The sequence below is a fragment of the Cajanus cajan genome, chromosome 8 (genome assembly GCF_000230855.2).
Source record: "Cajanus cajan strain Asha chromosome 8, NIPB_CcT2T_4, whole genome shotgun sequence".
Taxonomy (NCBI): Eukaryota; Viridiplantae; Streptophyta; class Magnoliopsida; order Fabales; family Fabaceae; genus Cajanus; species Cajanus cajan.
The window spans coordinates 57522604-57547623 of record NC_138524.1 but is presented as its reverse complement, the minus strand read 5'-3'; the positions used below and the strand labels follow the sequence as shown (position 1 = coordinate 57547623).

Below are 25020 nucleotides of genomic sequence, written 5' to 3'. Positions count from 1 at the left end.
GAAATATGACATTTGCTTCGTTTGAAATAGTCTCCTGAGCTACTTGAGAGATTTAAGATTTTTGTTTGATTCTACAAACATCCTTTTTGATCTTACAATATTTTGTGTTAGATATACTTGTATAGTGACCTTACAAGTTGTTACAATTTACCCGTTTTTATTCATAATTTACTAGGCCTTTGATAGAGTTAGATTTGTATTAGGACAAATGAGCTTTAAAAAAATTCAACCTAATAGGAATAAAGAAAGATAAACATGTTTCTTCTTTTACAATGTCTCCTACTCACCTTACCCTAATAACGGCCAAGGTAAAATGAGTATGCAAAAATAACAATAATTTGGATACATAGAATTTTGAAAAGGAGGTAGAAGGTATGAGTCTCAAGAATTGTAATGCATTTTTTTTTGGATATTAGAATATATTTAAACATATATTAATGTTAATTAAAGTTGACATTTTTTTATTCCAAAAATTAGAGTTGATATCAATTCATATATATAAAACATGAACAATTATCATACGCAAAAATATTTTTAGGGATTTTTTTTCCCGAGAAAAATTTTATGAACTTTTTTAACTTCATATTTAATTTAATTTTTATTTATTATAGTTATTTATGAATTAAATTTTAATATCTAAAAAATAAATTATCAATAAATAAAAATAATCTTTTGTTAGAATATAAATTATTTATCATAAATTTAAAGTATAATTTATATACTTAAAAATATCTATTTATTTAAATGTTAAATGCAATTTATATATTCAAACATAATATATTTGTATACATAATTTATTTTAAATCTTAGTTATATATAATAAACATTTAAAATGTGTATTGGACATGCTAAAATTAGTTAACATTAATTTAAAAACAAATAATATAAATTAAAGTAGTTATTGATGCTAATTCATTTTTTTTAGATATAATAAGAAATTAAAAATAATCACTTAAAAACCCATATTTTTGGATAAGCTTTAATTTTGAATTAGAAATTAATCTCTGAAAATAATTAATTAAAATGTAAAGCAAAAATCCACGAGGTGCAGGGAGGAAGAAATCAAACGATTTGCAATGGTTCATGCACTAGAGCTACTTGGAATTGGAATCTTGGATGTTGAAATTGAAACCGTAATAAACCATATTGATATATAAACATTTAAAGGTATATTAAACCAATGCTTAAACCTTTTGAAATAACATAAAAATCTAATGTCTTTCACAAAAGTTGTTAATTAGAATAATCATTTATGCACTTTAACTGAAGACTAAAATTCAATTTCTGTTATAAATATAGAATCGCGACTAAAGATACTGTTTTATCCTCTTAAGAGCTGATCCAATCAAAAGAAATTTAAATAAATAAATAAATAAATAAAATAGACGCAGCACTCGTCCTTCTAGTAGAACATGGAATGACCATGTGAATTCAATTAAAAATAGTATGTAAAAGAAAAATGACAACATTATTCCTTTAACTGATTATAAGCATCTAAAATCGGTAAGTTTTATTGAAAATAAACATTTATTACATTTTTTTTGTCTTTTCAATGTAATCAATGTTAAAAACCTCACTACTTTTAAATACTTAAAGAAATGTTATTGATATTATCGCATTTTAAAAATTGAACTTAGCCTATTTTACTTCCAAGTGCTTCTACCAAGCGTTTAGAAAAAAGAAAATGTCACCATAGAAGTACTCGAGAGTTACAACCAAAAGCTAAACCTCAACGAAAACAAAACATCTGCCTCTTGAGCATTTCAGTTCTAATAGTTGAAAGCTAAGAAGTAGATATCATTTCTTCACCCAAGCCGTCTTTCTTAACCCACAAACAACTCATTATGCTAACGGACAAATCATACATAACGGAATTCAACTCCTTGTTACAGAAGAAACTTCATCACCGCCTTTATTATTTTCAACCCAGTCACAGTAATCAGGACTTTTCTGAATACAATTTGCCTGATGCCCTAAGAATGAAGTATATGACATATAAGACAAAAAAATAAAAAAAATATTAATCCAAATTTTTCAAAAATCACTATAGACTAAGCAACGTACAACAAAACCTTTACATAGAGTAGCCGACCCTTAAAACATGTTGCCTGGCAAGATTTTCTGAAATCTCCCTTTCACAATAAATGTCTCCAAGCACTCAACAAAGGATGTTGAATAAAATCTACAAGCTCAGCAGTAACTCATCAAGCTAATACATGAACAACAATAGAAGCAAGCTACCCCAACAAATCCAAAAGGGGTGGCTGCTCACCGTGTGACTTGGTATGAGAGGACCGAGTGGTTGAACTAGCTCCCCTCCCTCTCCCTCGTCCTCTGCCCACTGTGGTGGAAGGGGGTGGTGCAAGTTTAGGCGCAATCTGTTCATTCTTGTTGGAAGAAAATATTGATCCAATATCTGTTGCTGTTGACTGAACATTATTATATGAAGCATTCGATACTGGAAAAGCATGGCTTTGTTTTAGGAAGTCAAGAGAATTCTGAGGTCCAAGGCCACTATTCAGGCTACCCATGGTTGAACTAGCATTCCTTGAGTTCAAACTAATGGAATCGGCAGAACTTTGGGAATTAACAGGCCAACTGTTACTAGTTTGGGCACCCATATTGCTTGAAGTGCTTGGCATTGAATTAAACCCAACTTTGTTTAGTGGCATTCCTAAATTACCATTGCTGGATATTCCAGATCCACCTGATACTGAGCCATTGGGACGCGGAGGCCAATCAGCAAAAGGATCATCATGTTCGAGAAAGGATGTGGATGAAGTTCCTGAGGCTATTGTCTGCCTTTCATTTTCACCAAATTGTGGGGTAACACCAGAAGAAGCACGAGGTGGCCATTCTACATCTACTGAGGGACATGACTTGGTTGTCTGCTGAGCAGATAAAGAAGATAAGGACAAATGCTTTACTTGACCCAAAGGGCTGCCTGCCATAGATTGACCGGTTGTATCAATAGCATTCTGGACAGAAGAGGCAGTGCCCTTGGTTTTGGGACCCCAATCTTCATCCCAGGAGGAGCTGCTTTTTGCTGAAGCAGGTACAGTGCTGCTGCTTGTTCGCAGGGCTTCAGATTGAAGGCCATTGGCATTAACCATGGGAGATACTTTTACCTCTGGCATTCCAGAATCAGTCACTACCACTCCTCGCTTCTCTTCTATTTTGCTGTACAAAACATACAAAGTTCAAAAAAAAATTGAAGAGAAGTTTGTCAGAGATTAAGGACGGAGAGGCAGACAGAGCAATTGACAAAAACAGAGGGGATAAAATTTTTTTAAAAAAATTACTGGAGCATATCCTTGACAAAGAGCATATATTTGGCAAACTGTTGAACATTCAATTGTTGAGCAGTCAGGAGGGGCATCAGCAATGGCAGAACATGTTCAGCTACAAATTCTACTCCATACTGAACAAGAGAAATCAAACCAGACTTAGGTATGGCTCCAAATAATATTTAGCAACAACTTCAAATATCCTTGATCATAGAAGTTATTAATATTAAAAACTGTGATTCATGTCAGGCTCATCATTAGAAATATCACCTGCTTGAAAATAGAATTTGCAACCCCTAGGGTACACATAAGGGTTGGAGGGGAACGGTCAACGGCAGTACAGCGTTGAATAGTTTGCAAGATGTCCAAGACAGCAAGTTTATCAAGCCGGTTAACCATGTCTCCTAGGCACAGCAATGCATTGACTCTAACCTGTCAAACCAAAGAGAAAAATGTAGACAACAGTTTTGCAACAACGGAAGAAAAACATTGTGAAACTCAAATCCTACCTAAAATTGGCGAGGTAGAAAGAAAAATGTGATTATAACATGAAAGGTAAAATCTAATCTATTCTATAAAATCAATCATTCAAGAATATACACTAATACACACCTACAAAATAACACAAGTAAACCATAAAAGTTTACAACAAGGTTATCAATAACAGAAGGCGGCTAATGACGATAAGCAAAAATCCTCTATATACATCTGGCAGATGTCGTGGCAGTCTATGGTGGATGCCATGGCCGACAAAAAAGAAATTTATATACATAAAAACTAAAAATAAATTAACAAAACAAAAATAAATAAATAACAGAAAAATCATAGACTAAATTTCAAGAAAATATCACAAGTCTCAAAAGTAGACCATCATAACATTCTTTAAAGACTTTGGTGATTAAAAATGATAATTAAAAAATTAAAATAACAATTAAATAAGAGAGATTGAAAACATAATAAAAAAATATCTGAATTTAAAAAGAATTAACAAACACAATCAAAGGTATTAAAAATGAATAAAAAATAATCATAGGCTTTCAAACAAAATAATATTTTTAATGAACAAAAATATAAATAATTGTAACTAAAAAACAGAATATAATAAAATAATAGAATGAGTGAAGCAAAGGAAAACAAACAGATTAAAAGCAGAAAAATGAATAGATGCAGAGAATGAGTAGAGAAGTCAAGTTTGTTGGAGATGGTAGTCGCTGCCAGAGATGGACATCGTCAACATCACCAGTGATGGTTGTTGCTGGGTGGTCAGTGGAAGAAACCTCAGGTGCTGGTTGTAACGTTTAATATCAACTATCAAGAATACAAGACTCGGGATTTTACGCACATTTTGGGCCTGGGGTTGGGTCAGATTACATGGCCCAACCTCTTCTTTTTCTTTTATCTTATGGTTTTTAAATATTGTGGGCCTCATTCAGGTCAGCTCATACAACACGAACCCTTCTCTTTTTTCTTCGATGACTTCTGCAATTTCTGCCAGAACTGAGACACATGCCACAGATGCCATATTGAAAATGGTGGACAATGCCATAAATTGCAAAATGACAAATGGCAAATGACGGAGAGGCTCCAAAACACCACACCATACTGCCATGGTGGCACCATAACCGTGTTTATAAACATTGGTTTATAATCACATCTGGCATTTAAGTATCTTCTAAATCAGAATGCATATTAGACATGAGTTTTTAAGGCTATGTACAAGCCTTTGTAACAAAACAAAGGGCCCTAACCTACCAAAGACAAGCCTTGTAAGGAAACAAAAGCATCCCACACAGACCAGCGTAGCTTAAACTTTGAATACACAGAAACAGACTATAGCACAAAAGCATTATTCACAAACTAGAATGCAACAACACTAAAACAGAGGAAGGCCATAGTCACATTATACAACCAAGAATAGCACACTCAGAAATCATTCACAGAAGCAGAGGCACAATAAATCAGTCACCTGTCACATCCCAAAACCCATTCAGTGCACAAGATCACAGTAGAGCTTCAAAAAACAGAGTAGCAAAGGTTTCAAAGAAGTAGAACCCCTGCCACTAACTCAGCAAGGGTATGAAGAATGAAATTTGAAATAAGATGATAATAACAACAACTGTACTGATAATGAAATGTTCATATGTTAAATGGAGGAAGCATGTGGAATATAAAAAAATATGGTATGAAACTTTGGAACCTGTTAATAACTACCATTGAATTAAATAACTTCCATAGTCAAAGAAGGATCTAATTATTCCGACTAAATTAGGTTTGGCTGCTAAAAAGACACCACATATATGATGTCAACTTGAGGCATTGCAAATAAATGTAAAAGTTCAAACAAAATATTAACATACCGCCGCAACTGTTGTTTTAAGTGCCAATCCATGAACACGGGGCAAAACCACTTGTTTCACCAGCTGAAAGGAAGAATAAAATAATAAGAAACATAATAGATATTCCTACTTTAACACCAAACATTCGAATTTAAGTTTCAAAAAGTGCCCAGGATTATCTGATTATGGTTCGAATAACATTAAGGCTGTATGATAATATAAACCTCAAGGTGGGGAAATGAAGTGACAATTAAGATAGTAGGATTATTCATTTTATTAGTATTAGGTTTTGGCCTGGGCTTGTACAAGTAGTACTAGCATTTGATCTAACTCACCTAAAGAGTAGCAAATTAGGTGCATTAAGTTATTGTATTTCAACTTATTATCAATCTTATAATACATTGTTAGCCTCTATTCTCCATTTCTCCTTTTCCTTGCCCAAACCGTAAAGTTTCAACAGTCCCCAACAACATGAAAGTTGAAACAATAAAACTTAATGAGTGTGTGATCCCAGTTCACAAAGTACCAACATGCAATGGAAAACATGTGATAGTTTTAAAAGAACTCAACTCAAGCCTACTCTCAATAATTAGAAAATAGCACTCACCTGGGCATCTAGTTGTTTGGCAAGAGATACAGATTTTTTCAGGACCTCTTCTTGCATACGAGCATCATTATCATCATAGGCCCGCACAATCATTGGAAGAACATGTGAAACTAAATGCTCTTGACTGGTCTAAGAGAATAAAAAATTGCATAATAAGTTGGAATAAACATAGTCACTAGATACACAGATTTTTCAATCATCGAACTAAACTGATAGGAACACTTAACTACCTTGTTTATTATAAGCTCAGCATGCTTCACAAGTAGTAACAGTGTCTCACCAGCAGCAGTACTCAAGACAGGAACAAGGGCTGGAAGTGTTGATTGCTCAAAATCATTCTTGTCCTGAAAAATAATTATTTCGTTTGCTTCATGTTAATGAATTTATTTTTCATCAAAAAAAAATAATAAAAAAAACTTCCATCAATCCATTGTGCCCTTATGTAAATCTGGTTTACTAAGATACGCTACACTCACTTATCATAAACTAATAAGAGATCAACTGATATGACTAAATATTATCTTGTTTCAATGAAACAGACCAAATTGTTCATTTGCTAAACTATAGATCAAGATCTATGAAACCTGAATACTCCAAAAAATGGAAAAGCATGTGTCGTATCCGTGTTGGATATCGATACTCCTTAGATACTTCCAGATGCATATGCAAAATGTATCCAATATTTTCTTATTTATTTTTTAACCTTCTTTTCTAGCATTTTTTTTTCCACGTTGTGAAAGGAATTGGAGTACATTCTCCTTTACTCATTCTTTGAAGAAAAACAAAATGGGCCCAAAGGGGTAAAAGATTTGGTTTGTGTGCATTTCAACCTTGGACTTTTATTTACGAAACATGAAGGGTATAAAACCAGAGGAGCAAGGTTGTGGGACACTGGCGGAGATATAGTTTATCATTATAGGAGACATTGTCTACCAAAAATGCTTTTATTGAAATAGTTAACTTAAAAATAGTTATGATATGGGCAAAAACTGTATTTTTTTTTTATTATGATCACAAATATCTCCTTTGTGAATTGTGATCGTGATAGTTATGGATTAATGAGAAAGAATTAATGTCTTTCTTTACCAATATTTTACATCTATATAGAGTTTCTTTAAATTTTATTATCGTATCCTATATTTCAAAAAACAAATTGTCATATCCATATCCGTGTCACATCATACTATGTATTTGGGCTTCATAGATCAAGATAAGGCAAAGAACATAATGTTGGCATCTGTTAGAATAGCTTATTAGAGTAGCCTTTGTATTATGTTATTTCTTTTGATATATGTCTGATGTGTGTCTTAGACTCCTAGGGTTTTACATACTTTATGTACTCAATGTTATATAAATAATGAAAAAGGAAAGAAGTGTGTAACACACACACTATTTTTCTCAAACCCTAATATTCAAGTTGGTATCAGAGCGGGTTCGATCCCGCTCTGTCGTTCGTCCGCCGCCGCTGTCCGCCGCCGATGTTCACCGGCGTCCGTCGCCGCCGGCCACCGTCCGCCGCCGCCTCCGACGACCAAATTCTTCGGCGAACTTAGGGTTTTGTGCGCCTCGTTGAGCGCAACCCAACCCTGTTGGTTTCGAGCTCATCCAAGCCTCTACGCGCTCCCACGCGCCGCCCCAAGTGTCTGTCTGTCAAGCGCGTGTGTCTCACGCGCCGCCTCCTGGTCGCCAGAAGTCCGCCACGCCGCCACCGTTGTGCTCGCCTGAGCCTTCTGGGTCTGTTTCAGACCTCAGTTTAGTGTTCCAATTGGTCGTTTGGGTCTTGGTCACTGTTCATCTTCTCTTTGAGTTGCGGTTACTGTTCATCTTCTCCAGTTGTTCCTTCTTCTTCGTATGGCATCTCCAGGTCAGGTTGAAGCTTCTGCAATGGTTTCTAGTCAAGGGAGAAACGTTCGTCCTCAATGCTCATACTGCAAGAGGATAGGTCATATCCAAGAGAATTGTTATTCTCTTCATGGTTTTCCAAATCTGTCCAAGTCTAAGAAATTGAGAAAAACTGATAGAATGGTCCCTAAAGATGACTATCAGAAATTTCTTCAATGGAAATCTATGAATCAAGCTCAATCTTTCTCTACCACTACTGTTTCTACAGCTTGTATTTCTCATTCAACTGCAAATCAAAGTCCATGGATCATTGCTTCAGGAGCCTCTGATCACATGACTGGTAATAGGTCTATGTTTTCTACCATGTCTCCACTTAAATCCCCTCAACTAATTACCTTAGCAGATGGATCCAAAATTGCTCCCAAAGGAATTGGTCAAGTCTCTCTATCTCCCTCATTAAATTTAAACTCTGTGTTATTTGTCCCTAATTGTTCTTTCAACTTAATCTCTTTAAGTTAGTTAACCAAGTCTTTAAATTGTTCGGTAACCTTTAATGCTGAATCTTTTGTTATTCAGAAACGTGGTACGGGTCGGAAGATTGGTGAAGGACATGAATCTAGTGGTCTCTATTATTTTGAAACACAACCTCTTGTGTCTTGTGTTGCTGCTTTGTCACCCAAGCTCCTGCATGACCGTTTGGGTCACCCAAGTCTATCCAAGCTGAAACTTTTGGTTCCTAATCTTAAAAATTTAGAAGAGTTAGGTTGTGAATCATGTCAATTAGGCAAACATGTTAGATCATCTTTTCCCAAGCGAACCGATAAAAGATGTAACTCAATTTTCACTACCATTCATTCTGATATTTGGGGTCCAAGTCGTGTAACATCTTTTGGTTTCAGATATTTCATAACATTTATTGATGAATTTTCTCGATGTACTTGGGTATATCTAATGAAAGATCGTTCTGAACTGTTGTCTATTTTCATGTCTTTCTTCAATGAGATCAAAAACCAATTTGGGAGAACAATTAAAATCTTTAGAAGTGACAATGCTAAAGAATATTTCTCTTCTGAATTGTCTTCTTTCCTATCCTCACAGGGTATCTTACATCAGTCTACATGTCCACATACACCCCAGCAAAATGGAATAGCAGAAAGGAAAAATAGGCACCTTGTGGAGACTGCACGCACCCTAATGCTCAATGCAAATGTTCCGGTACATCATTGGGGTGAAGCAATCCTCACTTCTTGTTTTTAAATAAACAGAATGCCTTCTTCTTCCCTTGAAAATAAAATCCCTTACTCCATTATCTATCCTAAAGAACCCTTGTTTCATGTCTCACCTCGGGTCTTTGGGTGTACTTGTTTTGTCCATAATGTCTCTCCTGGTTTGGATAAACTATCTGCTAGAGCCATTAAGTGTGTTTTCTTAGGCTATTCCCGTCTTCAGAAAGGGTATAAGTGTTACTCTCCAGAGACCAGAAAATACTACATGTCTGCAGATGTCACCTTCTTTGAACAAACTCCATTTTTCTCACGCACCACTCATGATTCTCTTTCAGTACAACAGGTGCTACCAGTTTGTTCTCATGTTCCCATTCCACCTCAAGTTTCACTTCATAACCAAGAGGTTACTCAGTCTATTATTCCCGAAACTACTCCTATTCAAGCTACTCCACCTCCTCTTGTCACATATCAACGTCGAGCACGACAAATTGATCCAACATTACCTGAAGAGTCACCTGTTTCATGTCCTTCACCATCAGATGTCCCTGCTACGGATCCTAGTGAGGATAACTCAGGATGGCCCATTGCTCTTCGAAAAGGTATTCGGTCTACTCGAAACCCTCATCCTATTTATAATTTTCTGAGTTATCATCGCTTATCCCCCTTGTATTTCTCCTTTGTCTCTTCTATATCTCCTCTTACCATTCCTAAAAATGTTCATGAGGCTCTTGGTCATCCTGGATGGAGACAAGCCATGATTGATGAAATGCAAGCTCTTGAGCATAGTGGTACATGGGAGCTAGTTCCACTTCCTCCTGGGAAACAACCAGTTGGATGCAGATGGGTCTATGCTATTAAGGTTGGCCCTGATGGTACAGTTGATCGGCTCAAAGCCCGATTGGTGGCAAAGGGATATACTCAGGTTTACGGCCTCGACTATAGTGACACTTTCTCTCCTGTGGCCAAGCTTCCTACTGTTCGTCTCTTTCTGGCTATGGCAGCTATTCGTCATTGGCCTCTCCACCAATTAGACATTGAAAATGCCTTCCTTCATGGTGAGTTGGAGGAGGAAATTTACATGGAGCAACCTCCTGGATTTGTTGCTCAGGGGGAGTCTGGTTTAGTTTGTAAATTGCGAAGATCTCTTTATGGCCTCAAACAATCTCCTCGAGCTTGGTTTGGAAAATTTAGTCATGTTGTACAAGACTTTGGGCTTAAAAGAAGTGAAGCAGACCACTCAGTTTTCTACTGTCATACTTCACCTGGGAGATGTGTTTATTTGATTGTTTATGTCGATGACATAGTGATTACAGGAAACGATGTATCTACAATCTCTCAATTGAAGAAACATTTGTTTAACCATTTTCAGACCAAAGATTTGGGACCTCTAAAATATTTTCTTGGTATCGAGGTTGCCCAATCAAAGGAAGGCATTGTGATCTCTCAAAGGAAGTATGCTTTGGACATTTTAGAGGAAACAGGCATGACTGATTGCAGACCCATTGATAGTCCTATGGATCCTAACCAAAAACTAATGACTAATCAAGGTGAACCGTTTGCAGATCCAGAAAGGTATAGGAGATTGGTTGGAAAACTCATTTACCTTACAATTACAAGACCTGATCTCTCTTTTGCAGTGGGGATTGTTAGTCAGTTTATGCAGGCTCCTCATATCGATCATTGGAATGCTGTTTTGCGTATTCTTAGATATATCAAAAAGGCTCCAGGACAAGGATTACTGTATGAGGATAAAGGAGACAGTAGGATTTCTGGATACTGTGATGCTGATTGGGCAGGATGTCCCATAGACCGACGTTCCACTACTGGTTACTGTGTATTCCTAGGTGGAAATCTCATATCTTGGAAGAGTAAAAAGCAAAATGTTGTTGCCCGATCTAGTGCTGAGTCTGAATATTGTGTTATGGCCTTAATTACTTGTGAGCTTATGTGGATTAAGCAACTTCTTCAAGAGTTAAATTTTTGTGAAGGCCATCCAATGAAATTGTATTGTGATAATCAGGCTGCGCTCCACATTGCTTCCAATCCAGTATTTCATGAGAGAACCAAACATATAGAAGTTGACTGTCATTTTGTTAGAGAAAAGTTGTTGTCTAAGGAAATTGTCACTGAATTTGTCACATCCAATGAACAACTTGCAGATGTTATGACTAAGTCATTGAGGGGGCCTCGCATTCAGTTTTTATGTTCCAAGCTTGATGCATACAATCTATATGCTCCAGCTTGAGGGGGAGTGTTAGAATAGCTTATTAGAGTAGCCTTTGTATTCTGTTATTTCTTCTTTTGATATATGTCTGATGTGTGTCTTAGACTCCTAGGGTTTTACATACTTTATGTACTCAATGTTATATAAATAATGAAAAAGGAAAGAAGTGTGTAACACACACTATTTTTCTCAAACCCTAATATTCAAGTGCATCCAAATAAAGCATGGAGACACAACCTATAGGACAGGAATGAAAGGCTTTTTATAAAAATAAAAGCTTTGCAGAACAGGAAAGAGAGAGAAACAGTCAAATCTCAACCCACAAAGTAGGTTTATCTATATGCATCAAATAAAAAAAATCAGAGCAATTTCATTATTAATAGCTTCTCCCAAAGTTTTCTTCAGTGTTTATCTACCTCTTTTAACCTACCTATCTACAATTTGGGGCCGTTTGGATAAAGAGCTCAATTAAGGTCTTATGGAAAAAGTACTTATTATAAAGTACTTATGCATTGAGTTGTTTCATTATCAACGGAAAAATAAGGTTAAACTGTTTTTATAAGTTATCCGGCAGAAGTTATTGAAATAAGCTGAAAACAGTTTATGGACATATCACAAGTTATTTCCATACATCAGTACTCCCAAACACGTACACAAGTATTTATGTCAAAAGATAACTATAAGTTTGATATAAATCTAGGGCCCAATTCTGGGGATGAGCAAGGATTGGATCAGATGCTGGACCAGAACCCAAAGAGGCCCATCACATGGAGGGTATATTGTTAGAATATAGAATAAGGGGAATTAGAGTGGTGGTTATTATTAAGAAGGATATCATGGGTTAGGCCCATCATATATCTATAAATAGGAGGTTACTTGGAATAGGGCGGAGATTCACATATTTTCATTTGTAAATTGAGCTTCAACTAAAAGGAGAAATCCTTTGTGAAGGGGAAACCCTTGGAGAAGATATTTCTCTCCTATTTTGTGATCTTCTGATCCTGTTCAATAAAATCTTTCTTTTCTTTATTTTTCCCAATTCTTGGTTCCTAACATATATATTCTAGAAGGAAGTGAGTCCAGGGGAGAGAGAGAGAGAGAGAGAGAATTAATGCTGAGTTGGCTTTCAGTTAGTGCATATTTGGGGGGGGGGGGGGGGGGGGAATTCTGTTAGAATCATGCTGTTAATAAGTCAGTAGAGAAATACAGGGGGCATTCAGCTATCTCTGGATAGGAGCCATAGGTTCTGGTTGTTTTTCACTTGCTGTTAGAGCTCTGTTAGCTCCTTTCTCTTATTGAATAATAGTAATATGACTATGCTAGAATCCTTTCTGGGATTTCTATCAAAGTTGTACATAAGCTCTTCCAAACCAGCCTTAATCCATTTTCTCATTGGAGCTTCTGTTGGTCATATGACCAAGCCACAACAGTGGAGTGTGACAATAGTAATAAAAGCATTCGGGAGAAGCCAAGAGCTGCTCCACTACACTATGGCACTTAAAGCAACCAACACAACTGAGATTAACATGCTGAACCTTAAGGCAATCAATTTCAAGGAAATGGACCATTTAAAGAGTTTGTAATCGAAGGGTTAATATTTCATTTGGTTTAATCATGCACTAATTTTAAGATATATTGATAGAGTAGGCAAAAAAATTTAGTACTATAAAATTTAATGAGCATGATGATGTAACTTTCAATATAATGGTGGATTTTGAGAAACATTCACCCTACAAAAGAATATTTCTTGGTGCAAGATTCATTTAAATTACAATGCTGTCAACACCAGCACTAATTTAGGTATTCTATGGAAGTATGGAAATAAAAGAGACATTAATACCTGAGACTCTGCAATGGTTAGAACCATCGGTAAAATCATCGGCTGAATCACCACATTCCTAAGTTCAGCACAAAGTGGTGGAAGGACCTGTATGAAATTTTGTTTGTCCAAATTACATTCATGACAATAGTGGAAAAAATAACTTCAAATTCAAGAGAATTCAGTGTAAAGAAGCAATAACATTTAAACACATTTGGGAAAAACATCATAAATCAGTTTAACACATGCATCATAAGTTCAAAATCCATTCAAGATTGAGAGACCATATAGGGCACAAGACTAAGTAATTTACAGGGCAAGAGTATACTAAATTATAAATGCTAGCAAGAGTATTCATATTATGTATGATGTGAGAGAGACCTGACAAAAAATTGACTAGTAGAAGTGAAAACACATAAATTTCATAGCCAAACAGCATATAGAGAATACCTTGTATCGCAATACACGGGAATCAAAATCCTTCCACATATCTGACAATGCTTTTAAGAACTCTGATTTCTGCATGTTATCTCTTGCCTGAAGTTAAAAAATAATTTAAAAAAAAAAACACAAAGATCATCAAGAACTTCAACTCTGCAATTTGCTGTTATCCATTTTTTGATGCTAACAAGATAAACTAAAAAATCTTACAAGCATGTGGTCGAGAAAGCGTAGAGCACGCAACCTAGTGTCTTGCCGAAAAAATGGTGAGCCTGCAAAAATGAGAAGCATATATCCAGTTAAAATTATGATGATAACAATGGTGATAAAGCCAAGAAATACAGCAATGGAACTACTTAGTAATATTATGTTCAGTAGACCATATGAAGCCCCCATCAACCAGATGAGACATTATCAATTACAATGTTCGATGGTAACAGTTTGAGTTACTTAATCCTGAAGAATTCCACATGCAATACTAGTCAAATCTTCTACCACACCAACACCCCAAATGGGTTAATGATTTGTCATGTTAGTTTTACATAGTCAAACTTAAACAACGATGCCATTTTGAGAGTCACCCTTGGAACTTGAAAAATTAAAAGTTCTTAATAAGTTTATAAACAGGAGTTTTTATCTCATCAATTGTCATGATCCTTTTCATTTTTGACAAAAATACTGCAGCTGCAGTTGTTAGGTGAGTCTGCAGTTCATCAAAAGATCTTGAATGTTATTTAAGGAGATTTGCAGCCATTTTCCATTAATCAAGTTATGTTTACCTAATTTCTGAATACATAATAACTAATAAGAGTATAGTGTAGGTTGAAAGGAGAAAAAAGCAAGAAAGGAGGATCTCAACAATATTCTGAATTATTGATACCATAATTATAATCCCTAATAACGGTACAGAATGATCAGCCTAAAAATTCTATAGCAGTTAGCAGGAAAGGATACTGTCAAACTACAGAACCAGAGTCCAAGAATCATATAATGGAACTCTGTCTCTTTCCCTGATATTTGAGAGACCTGGTTCCCTCCCCAAATTCCTATCCCAAGTCTGAAATCTGCTCCTTATTATTCCCCTCCCTTTCTTTATACACATTGTCCACCATTTTAACTAACTGTTAATAGCTGCCAACTTATAAAGTCTATTATAACTAACTGCTGACATTTGGGTTGGGTATCTAATATCATTCCCCTAAAATGTTTTCATCTTGTCCTTAAGGTGAATTTCAGGGAAAAGAAGAAAAAAATTGTCCTTTACCCATGATCTTGCAGCAACCCATCACACTGTCCTTCCTCTTGCCATTCCTCTATCAACATTAATTAAAATTTCTCACTCTAGCATGTGTTAAGGATAGTACTTTTCACCCACCTGAAACACAAACGTCTTCTTTCTTGCAATTAATTTTCTAATTGGTTGCCTTTCGAGTGTTCTTACTTCTTACCATGCTGCCAAAAATCCCATTGGTCTACTAGTTGAAGAATCCATCACTATCCTAAATTCAAACACCTGCTATGAATTGCCAATCGAGGTAGCCAACTTAAGAGTCATCTATTGAGAAATGTAGAACCATTCACTTGATGCCACATGACTAGATAAAGACCTTCCTCATCAGACGAAATTATAATCAATGAACACCTATTAAAATTTAATTTACAAGAAACTATGCAAGAAAACTATTTAACTGATTTGATGACATGTCTGTTTTTATTTTTCATTTAGGAAATGGAGAAAATGTATTGGTTCTCCAAGCTATCTTTACCTGTAAAATCCATTGCTGTTGGCCTAGAAGTTTCACTTGATGAAAGCATTCTTTGCAAGTCAGGAACTAGCTCTGGTGGGATAGATGAGAATGCGTCACTGGATAAGTAAGTCAAGGTATTCATGTACTGCAGAGGTACAAAACCAAAATTTCTTATTACCTTCTAAGAATAAAATAATAAAGCCTTCATTGTTGTTGTCAAGTAATGAAACTAACCATTTTCCTTCTTACTATTTAAATACATAAAAAAGCATTTTTAATAAATGAAAGAGAGAGCAATTTTTTTTTTTCAAGGTAACTTGCATACAACTATGCTGGTGGCATCTAGTGAAATTTATTCAATCATAAACAAAAATATATTCTCTCTTTTACAGACAAGACACATGCAACCATCACAATGATTACATATTGAAATTGACACACTTAAAATACAAATTACTAGTGATATGTCGCCAAGTAACAGAAGCTTGGGGGGAACTCAACTCTACATGGAAACACCACATTTAAACTGGGCCAAATTTTGCTGGCTTAGATTTCTTTTCCAGATATCAAGCTCATTTGTTTCAGATACCACTACCAGTCACTGAAAAAGGTTAAAAAAAAAAAACATTTGTATATACCATTTTCACATTGTTGTGGCAGTCAAACAAAGGCTTCCGGGCAATTAAATGGTAGGCAAGGCATCCAAAACTGAAAATATCAGATGAGCACCCAGCTGAAGATGCAGTGCTCCTCACCAACTCAGGAGCAGTGTAATTAAGTGATGGCTGAAGTGGCAAGACAGAGTCCTCAACATCATATTCCTGTACAGTAGTTGTAGTGAAATAAGATACAGGTCATTTAAGGAAAACTTAATATGCTCCTGAGAATAAGAATAAGATACAGATATTAAATAGTATACTTTGTCATTTAGAAATGATAACTTTATTTGGTCTTCTTATAAATCATAGTTTAGACACAGATATTACAAACATAATCAAGAAAAATCATGTCACAATTCAAAACCATACATAATCATGTACCAAGAAGAATAATAACCCAGGTATGATTACAAAATGCAAAGATTTCTAAGGTTACTGGAAGCATAAATTTGTGCCTAAGAATAACTAAAGAAAGAAAATATTGAGATCCTGATCAAGAAACGTATTATATATACCTGCATCATACAAGGTTATATGATTGGTGATATAGCACTGAATTGATCTGACAGATATAAATATAAATATATACACACACACATACAGTGAGCAAATATATTAAAGAAAAGAAAAATAGGCATCAATATACAACAGTAAATTAATGGAAATATTATAGTATTTAACACATCGAAGACGTGAAGTGAACAGAGATAATGCAGTAATTCCTAATCTTATCAACTGTTCCACTCACAGAATAATGGAAGGGTTGCAGATTAGATGAGTCACCAGGGGTCTGACTAGAAATTGCAAAACCAAATCCAGCAAGTTTCCAGGCTCCACTCAGGGTAATAAGAATGTTCTGCAAAGTATAATATTTGTATTTAATAAGTCAATCCTAAATTTCAGTGGTGGTCAGGTGGAACAGAAAAAAATTAGTGCAACATGTTAACTGTGAACCCAAAAAGTAATCCGCATCAACTGTGATCGGTGGAAAATAACACTTGGCCAACATTTCAAAGAGCAAAAAATATATTTAAGATCATAAAAAAAAAAATCAAAAGTAATTAATTGCTACATACTATTTGTAGTTAGATGCAAAAGATATTTAAAACCTTGAGTGGAAGTAATGCAAGAGATTATGACCTCAGGTGATATAGCTCGATGAATAAGATGAGCATGGTTGTGGAGAAAGTCGAGGGATTCTGCTATCTGAAGTAAGCCATGCTTCACCTCCAACAGACCCATTTCCTGCAAAGCATAAGCATAGGCATTTTCATCCAGTGGAACTAGTAGATCACGCAAGAAAAGAGGGAATGGGATTGAAATAGGGTACCATTCCCCTGAGATCTTTGGGAAGATGAGGAATATTGTCAACAATGCCAAGAGTATTAGCGGCGGAAGCGAACAAGGGTTCGGTGACCATTGCCATCGCGTGCTTGCTCTCGTCGAGGGCCTGGACAACGTGAACGACACCGGGATGCCTGAGGCGCACGAGCTTGGCGGCGTCGGTGCGAATCAAATCTAAGAAGGAATCCTCGGCGGCCTTGGTGAGGCCCGCGCGCATTCGGGCCTCGGAAAGAGTGCGCTTGTCCAGCACCCACACGCACACGACGGGGTATTGGTGCTGCCGCGAGGGATCACGGGCCCTGCCCGAGTACAGCCTCCAGGCGAGCCCGGGCCCGGCGGACCCGATCTGTTGGAGCAGCTCGTATTCCTGAAGTGCCCTCGGGCCCGTCACCTCCTGCACCGTCGTCTGCACTGTCTTCTCGATCACCGCCGCGGTCTTCGCCAATGCTTGGGTTAGGGTTTTCATATTCAGCGACATTTTCTCCTTCCTGCTCTGCACCTATTTTATGTATAATAATAATAATTATTATTATTATAGTTATACACTTGAATCGATCAACGTCACGGGCTCACGGCACAGCGCCCTTGAATTGAATTGAGACTTTGAAGATGGATCGCGGCAAGGCAAATTCCACTTCTCCGCCTCTCTCTTCTCTTTTTCTCTCTTATTCTTTTTCTCTTTCTCCTGTCTTATAAGTCATCTTCTTTGCCCCTCATCTTGCTTCCTCGTTTGTTTTTAGTCAAATTTGTCCCCCTTTCAATATTTCTTCCGCAAGACAAAGCTTTCATTATTTATTACTATTACTATTATTATTATTATTTGTTTATCAATATGTTATATTCTATTATTATTACTATTTTGTTTATCAATATGTTATTGTAATTAATATTATATCTCTTATAAAATAAAATTATCCAAGTAATTCTAGTAATATTTTATAAAAAAAATAACTAAAAATTAAAAAAATACTAAAATAAAAATAAAAAATCATTAACACTTTCGGGTAAAAAAAAACTTTTAATCTAAAAAAACGGAATTCGAATTTATTCTTAAAAGTTTGTTATCTTAGTTAAAAAAACCTTTTATAAATGTGTGCTTTAATGATATATACATAATATATGACACGAGATAGTAATTAACAAATGAGCAGTGCTTCATCTTAAAAAAAATGTCAGAATACGTTCTAAAAGATTAAAATATTATTATTTTATAATAAATTTATTATAAAATAACTATTTAATTTAATATTTTATAATTTAAATTAATATTTTATTTTTTTGGAATGATTTTCAAAATCCTTTTCGGAGGATCTATCATTTTTCTTAACAAATTCAATTTTTTTTAATTATCAATTGTCACAAAAGAATCACTCTAGATATATAAATTAGAAAAATTGTTTGTTTTTAAATATTTCACTCTCGCGCATTTATGTTCACTAACATATTCACCCATGTGTCGTATGATAACATTTACATGTCTTAGTTGTGAATATTTGAAAAGATTTTATAAGTATAATTTATTTATAAAGGGATTAAATTGTTAAAACTATATAAGGATTATTAATATTTATGAAATAAAAATCAGTTCTGAAATAAGTTTAAAAAAGTACTCCAACAATCTTTTATATAATAAACATAGAGATACTTTTTTTAAAAATCTTGATTATAAGAAAGAAAAATTTACTTTTATGATATATTATATGATATATTAATAGTTAATTTCCTTTTATGTGTTGATAGATATATTTATTGATCTATTAATAATATAAATTATTCATTAGTGAAAAGGTAATTTTTTTTTAAAAATGAGGTTAAAATCCTATTTTGGTCCCTCATAATCTTTTTTTGTTTCAATTTAGTTCCTCATTAATTTTTGGTCTCAATTTGGTCCCAAATTAATTAATTGGTTTCAATTTAGTCCTAAATTAATTAATTGGTTTCAATGTGGGACTTTCCGTCCAAATTGCTTTAACGGTGTTAACTTTTGGCCACGTGGACGCCACGTAGATGCATACGTGGCATCCACGTGGATGAGAATTTTTTTGAAAACACCTGGACCCAGAACGGCCTGTTCTGAAAATGGAACGGGCCGTTCTGGGTGCACTTTTGGTGTGTTAATTTTGCATCCGGAACGGCCCGTTCCAAGTGCAAAATTAACACACCCAAAATGCACCGGAACGGCCCGTTCCAGTTTCAGAACGGGCCGTTCCAGTTTTATTTTATTTTTTTATATATAAAATATTAATAATTTTATAAAATATATATTATTAATTATATTTTAATTATGTTATTATATCCAATAAAATAAATATATTAATATTTTTTTATATTTTATTTTATTATGTTTATCTTATTAATTTTTATCATTTTATTCCTTTAATCTTAAATAAGTTGCAAAAAATTATAAAGTGATATTCCTTTTATCTTATTAATTATTATATTTTTTAATAAAATTAATTAAGAATATTGGTTTAATTTCATTTTTTATCCCTCAAGTATTACAATTGTGCAGTTTTGTGATCTCCAAGATTTTAATTGCATAATTTTAGTCCTTAAAGAATTGCAATTGCGCGATTTTGGTCCTTCAATTTTTAATTGAACAATTTTAGTCCTTCAAATATCATAATAGTATGATTTTTGTTTCTCCCATTAAAAATTAATAATTTTAATATATATATATATATATAATGTTTTAAAATTAAATAATTATTTATCTATTCAAATTAACGTATATTATAATTTTCGATATTATATCAATAATATTATTAATATATTTATAGATAAACTAATAATTTGATAAATATAACTTGTTATATATTAATATACTTTTACAAAAATATAAGTATATTAATTAGAAATATATATCTGATCTTATATATTTATATTTTTGTAAAAGTATATTAATATATATTAAGTTATATTTATCAAATTATTAGTTTATTTATAAAAAGGGTAAAAATATTATTGATATTAATTTATCAGTAATATTAAAATACTAATAATATATAAATTTTATTTATTTAGTAATAGTAAATATATATCATTTGATACATTAAAAAAAATATACGTTAATTTAAATAAACAAACAATTATATAGTTTTAAAACATTATATATATATATTAAAATTTTAAAATTATTAAATTTTTAATGAGAAAGACTAAAATTCCACAATTATGATATTTGAGAGATTAAAATTGTTCAATTAAAAATTGTGAGACTAAAATTACACAATTATAATCTTTTAAGGACTGAAATTACTCAATTAAAACCTTAGAGATCAAAATTGCATAATTATAATATCAAAAACACAATTAAGTAAAGAATATTTTATTCACAGTTCTGGAACGGGCCGTTCTGAAACCAGAACGGCCCGTTCTGATTTCAGAACGGCCCGTTTTGGAAGCAGAACGGCTCGTTCTGATTTCAGAACGGCCCATTCTGCTTCACTGGTGGTGTTTTAATTTTGCAACCAGAACGGCCCGTTCCGGTTTCAAAACGGGCCGTTCTGGGTCCAGGTGTTTTCAAAAAAATTCTCATCCACGTGGATGCCACGTATGCATCTACGTGGCGTCCACGTGGCCAAAAGTTAACACCGTTAAAGCAATTTGGACGGAAAGTCCCACATTGAAACCAATTAATTAATTTAGGACTAAATTGAAACCAATTAATTAATTTGAGACCAAATTGAGACCAAAAATTAATGAGGGACTAAATTGAAACAAAAAAAGATTATAAGGGACCAAAATAGGGTTTTAACCTAAAAATGAGGTATAGTGTTATTAAATGTAACTAATGTTTAAATCATTCAATTCAAAGAGTTTTTAAGAAAAATTAATTTTTATGACATTATTAATGAAAATTAATTATCTTAACTACTTTTATTAGTTTTGGTAAATCGGTTATTTATTTCTTATATAAAAGACTCTAAAAAGTATAAAATTGTAATTGTAATAAAATAAATTTTTTAAAGTGAAAATAACTTAAATACTTAATGAAAGTTCTCTATCCAATACTATTACAATAATAAAGGATGTTAGTATATTAAATGGGTGTTCCACAATGGGTGTCTATAACACTCATCACATTCTAGATTAGACATGCTAAAACACATGACACCTAGATCATAACACATGATATTTTGAATTTGGTGTTTTTGAACACATGACTTTTGGATTGGGCATTCTTCAACACATATTATCATTCAAGATTAATTGTTCCAAAATTAGTTTTATCAATCTAGAAGGTAATATGGAATTGTAAAATTTATGTGCTTAAAGTTTGGTAATATTATATCTCAACAAATAAATAACATAATCAAATATGAATGACATCATATGTTAAATAATACATCAACAATCGTTTTTCCCTTCCTTGGCCTTCTTGATCACCCATACCCTAATTCTCTTATTTCTTTTTTATATATAACCATAATATTGGTATGAAATATCTATTATCAAAAGTAATGATTAATCTCCATCGGGTGCCATGAGTGCAAACAAAGTAAGTATTTTCCTTTCAACATAGTTTATTTCATATATAAGGTCAAATTCAAACCCTAAACATCTTGGTTAAAAGATATAAGTCACTATCACTTGTGTAAAACAATGTTGGTAATCCTCTTACTTCTACACCACACAACATCTCCAACATTTGTCACGTTGCATACCAATATAAATTATCACGTGGTATGAGTAAATGTGTCTATGTTTGATGTCACCATCATCAAATTAATCATAGTTTACAAGTGTTGGACAATGCTCTAACATTTGACCTATATAAACACAAAATAAAAGTGGCCTTAATATGAAAAGATACAATAACATAATAAAGTTAGTGACTTTCCACTACATGAGGACATTCCTGAGTATTGGCATTAGATAATGGGACATTTGTTCTAACTCTATGCATAGGTAGGACTCTAGGTAGTTCTTCCTCGCATGGTGATATTAAAAATGCTTGAGATCCTTTGATATTATTCCAGGTACCGTACAACATCTAAAAGGTGTGTGGTGATAAGAAAGACACTAGAAGGGGGAATTGAATAGTGTTAATAATAAAATACACTTTTTTAAACATCAAAGTAGTATTGTTACAACAAATAATGCAAACAAAGATATAAGAATATGAACGCAAGGTATTTTTATACTAATTTGTCTCAACCACTAAGACTACGTCTAGTTTTTGATCCAACTATATCAAGTTCCACTATCTTATACAAAGATACAAGAACTTTTTTTCCCAAGCTACTTCTAGTTCAAACCTAAATGTTATTTGACTTGTCTCTTCAAGCAACTATCCAAGTATTCATTAACACAAAGTCTCTTTAGGCTTTAACAACCAAGTATTCTTTTATAGACAAACCTTTCCAAGCTCAAAGTAATAACACTAAGTTATAGTTGGGTAAGATACAAATGTTGTTTCCTTTTACTCTTAAGACATGATACAACCAATATAATACAAAGTTGGTTCATAAAAAGAATGAATGTGAATATGTTCAACAAAAAAAACAAAAACTCTTCTTTCTGAATCATTATGCTTCCTTATATAGGTGCTTCAATGAAGATGATCGTTGCAAATCCTTGAGCATCTCTCACAAGTTTGCTTCGTTTGTCTTCATCTTTGTTCCTAGTGGAAAGAAGTGTTTGTTGGTGCATTAAATGTTTCCATTTAATGCATTTCATCAAAATGTCACTTCTTATTTGACGAAGAAGGTTACTTACCACCTTTTAGATACCAAATGGGTGGAACCATGTGTTTGTTAAGATAGAAAAGTTATAAACAACTTTATTTGGTGTTTTTTTTGTGATTTAGGGGATCTGTTTACCTTTTTTTTGACACAAAACATGTCTTTTGTCCCTTTTAGTTGAATGTGAGTATCAAGGAAGCTTTTTCATTCAATTTGTTAAGGAATCATACAGACACAAGTGATTCTATTATTAGACATCGTAAACGATATGAATTTAAAATGTGTGTCTTTTAGAGTAAGTATTTCGTTTAGTTTCATAATCACTTCTGATAGTAGAGATACAAAAAACCTTTTTCATTTTAAACTCTTTTACACAATATCTTAAAGACTTTGAAAGACTCGTGTTTGTGGGCTAGGAAGTATACTCATGTATATCTAGAATAGTCATCAATAATGACAAATCCATACTTTTTACCACTCAGACTTGATTTTCTAGTTGGACTAAACTGATCCATATGTAATAATTCTAGAGGTCGAGAAGTGAAAACAACCCTTTTATATCTGAAAGATGTTTTAGTTTGTTTCCCTTTTTGACAAGCTTCACAAAGAATATGAGTTTTTCAAGAAATCTCAGGTAGTCCTCTTACTGTACCTTTCTTGTTTAGTTTTGAAATATGTTTTAAATTTACATGTTCAAGCTTTTTGTGCCAAGTCCAACTTTCATCTTCTTGGGAGACCAAACATGTTACATTCTATTTGCCCAAATTTTCTAGATTAATCTCATAGAGTTTATTTTTTTTGTAGTAGTAAAAAACATTGACTTATCCTCTTGCTTGACTATTCATCCATCTTTGTCAAAAGATATTGTTAAGTCAAAAGACAATATTGGATCCCTCATGTTTTAATGATAACATGTGAAAAATTTCATTATTAAAAGAAAATGCATTATCTACAAAATATTCTATATCACATGAGGTGTAAAATTTATATCATCTATAAGACGAAGAGAATCAGATGAAACATATAGTTTGTCTCATTATGTATACTTTTTTTAATTGAGACTAACAATAAATTTCATTAAATGTTTTATTCCTTAACAAATCGAACAAGAAAGATGTTTCGAAACTTTCAAAATCTGTTAAAGAAGGAAAAGTCAAATTATCCGTTAGAATCAAAAAGCAAAATCTCGGATCTCATGGAAAAAGTAGAAAAAGGCTCTACAAGAACTGCTCCATGTTAACATTACTTCTACTTTGTCCATTTTAGAAAGAAATTATGATAAGTAGCTTCCTAAATCAGATAAGAGATACACGCTTTACTGAAAAATATTTAATGCTCACATTAAATAAAGCAATGGTAATCTCTTTCCTCTAAGATCAATAGTGAAGACAGACGAAGCAATTTTTGAGTTCAACTCAAAATTTCCGCAACGATCATCTTCTTTGAAGTCACTATATAAGGATTAAGCATTCAAACATAGAGAGAGGCATACATACAGGCATACAAAGAAACACTCTATGAATTCTATATAGATTATTTTGTGCTTTCATTATAGGTTGCAACATGTCTAGAAGAGACTACACGACCTTAGAATCTCTTGTAACCTTTGTTGTAAGGGTTGAACTTGAAAAGGCTTGTTTGAGAGAATACTTGTTATTAAGCTTGAAGAGGCCTATTGTTCAAAGAATACTTGGATAGTTGCTTTGAAAAGGTAAGTCAAAGACTACTTAGGATTGAGCTAGAAGTGGCTTAATGAAAGAATACTTGTATCTTATCTAAAAGACAGTGGAACTTAATCTG

The 25020-nt window shown here is 33.6% G+C and overlaps 1 protein-coding gene across 1 annotated transcript; it reads right to left on the bottom strand.

Moving 5' to 3' along the window:
• Window positions 1-1883: 1883 nt before the first annotated feature.
• Window positions 1884-18269, bottom strand: LOC109817445 (SCY1-like protein 2 A). Its single transcript, XM_020382684.3, has 14 exons — window positions 17520-18269; window positions 17330-17434; window positions 16938-17045; window positions 16169-16351; window positions 15549-15675; window positions 13993-14054; window positions 13792-13878; window positions 13363-13449; window positions 6461-6574; window positions 6231-6359; window positions 5645-5707; window positions 3558-3719; window positions 3303-3421; window positions 1884-3180 (listed from the first exon to the last, which is right to left on the bottom strand). Exons 1-14 carry the CDS (start codon window positions 18009-18011, stop codon window positions 2238-2240), a joined length of 2781 nt encoding a protein of 926 aa, XP_020238273.2. The 5' UTR covers window positions 18012-18269; the 3' UTR covers window positions 1884-2237.
• Between the last annotated feature and the right edge of the window lie 6751 nt (window positions 18270-25020).

Coding starts and splice junctions, on each gene's coding strand:
- LOC109817445 (XM_020382684.3), bottom strand. CDS start 18,011: ATGTCGCTGAATATGAAAACCCTAACCCAAGCATTGGCGAAGACCGCG. Junction 13,879..13,992: donor GCTTTCTCGACCACATGCTT/GTAAGATTTTTT, acceptor TTTTAACTTCAG/GCAAGAGATAACATGCAGAA. Junction 3,720..5,644: donor TTAAAACAACAGTTGCGGCG/GTATGTTAATAT, acceptor TTGGTTTGACAG/GTTAGAGTCAATGCATTGCT.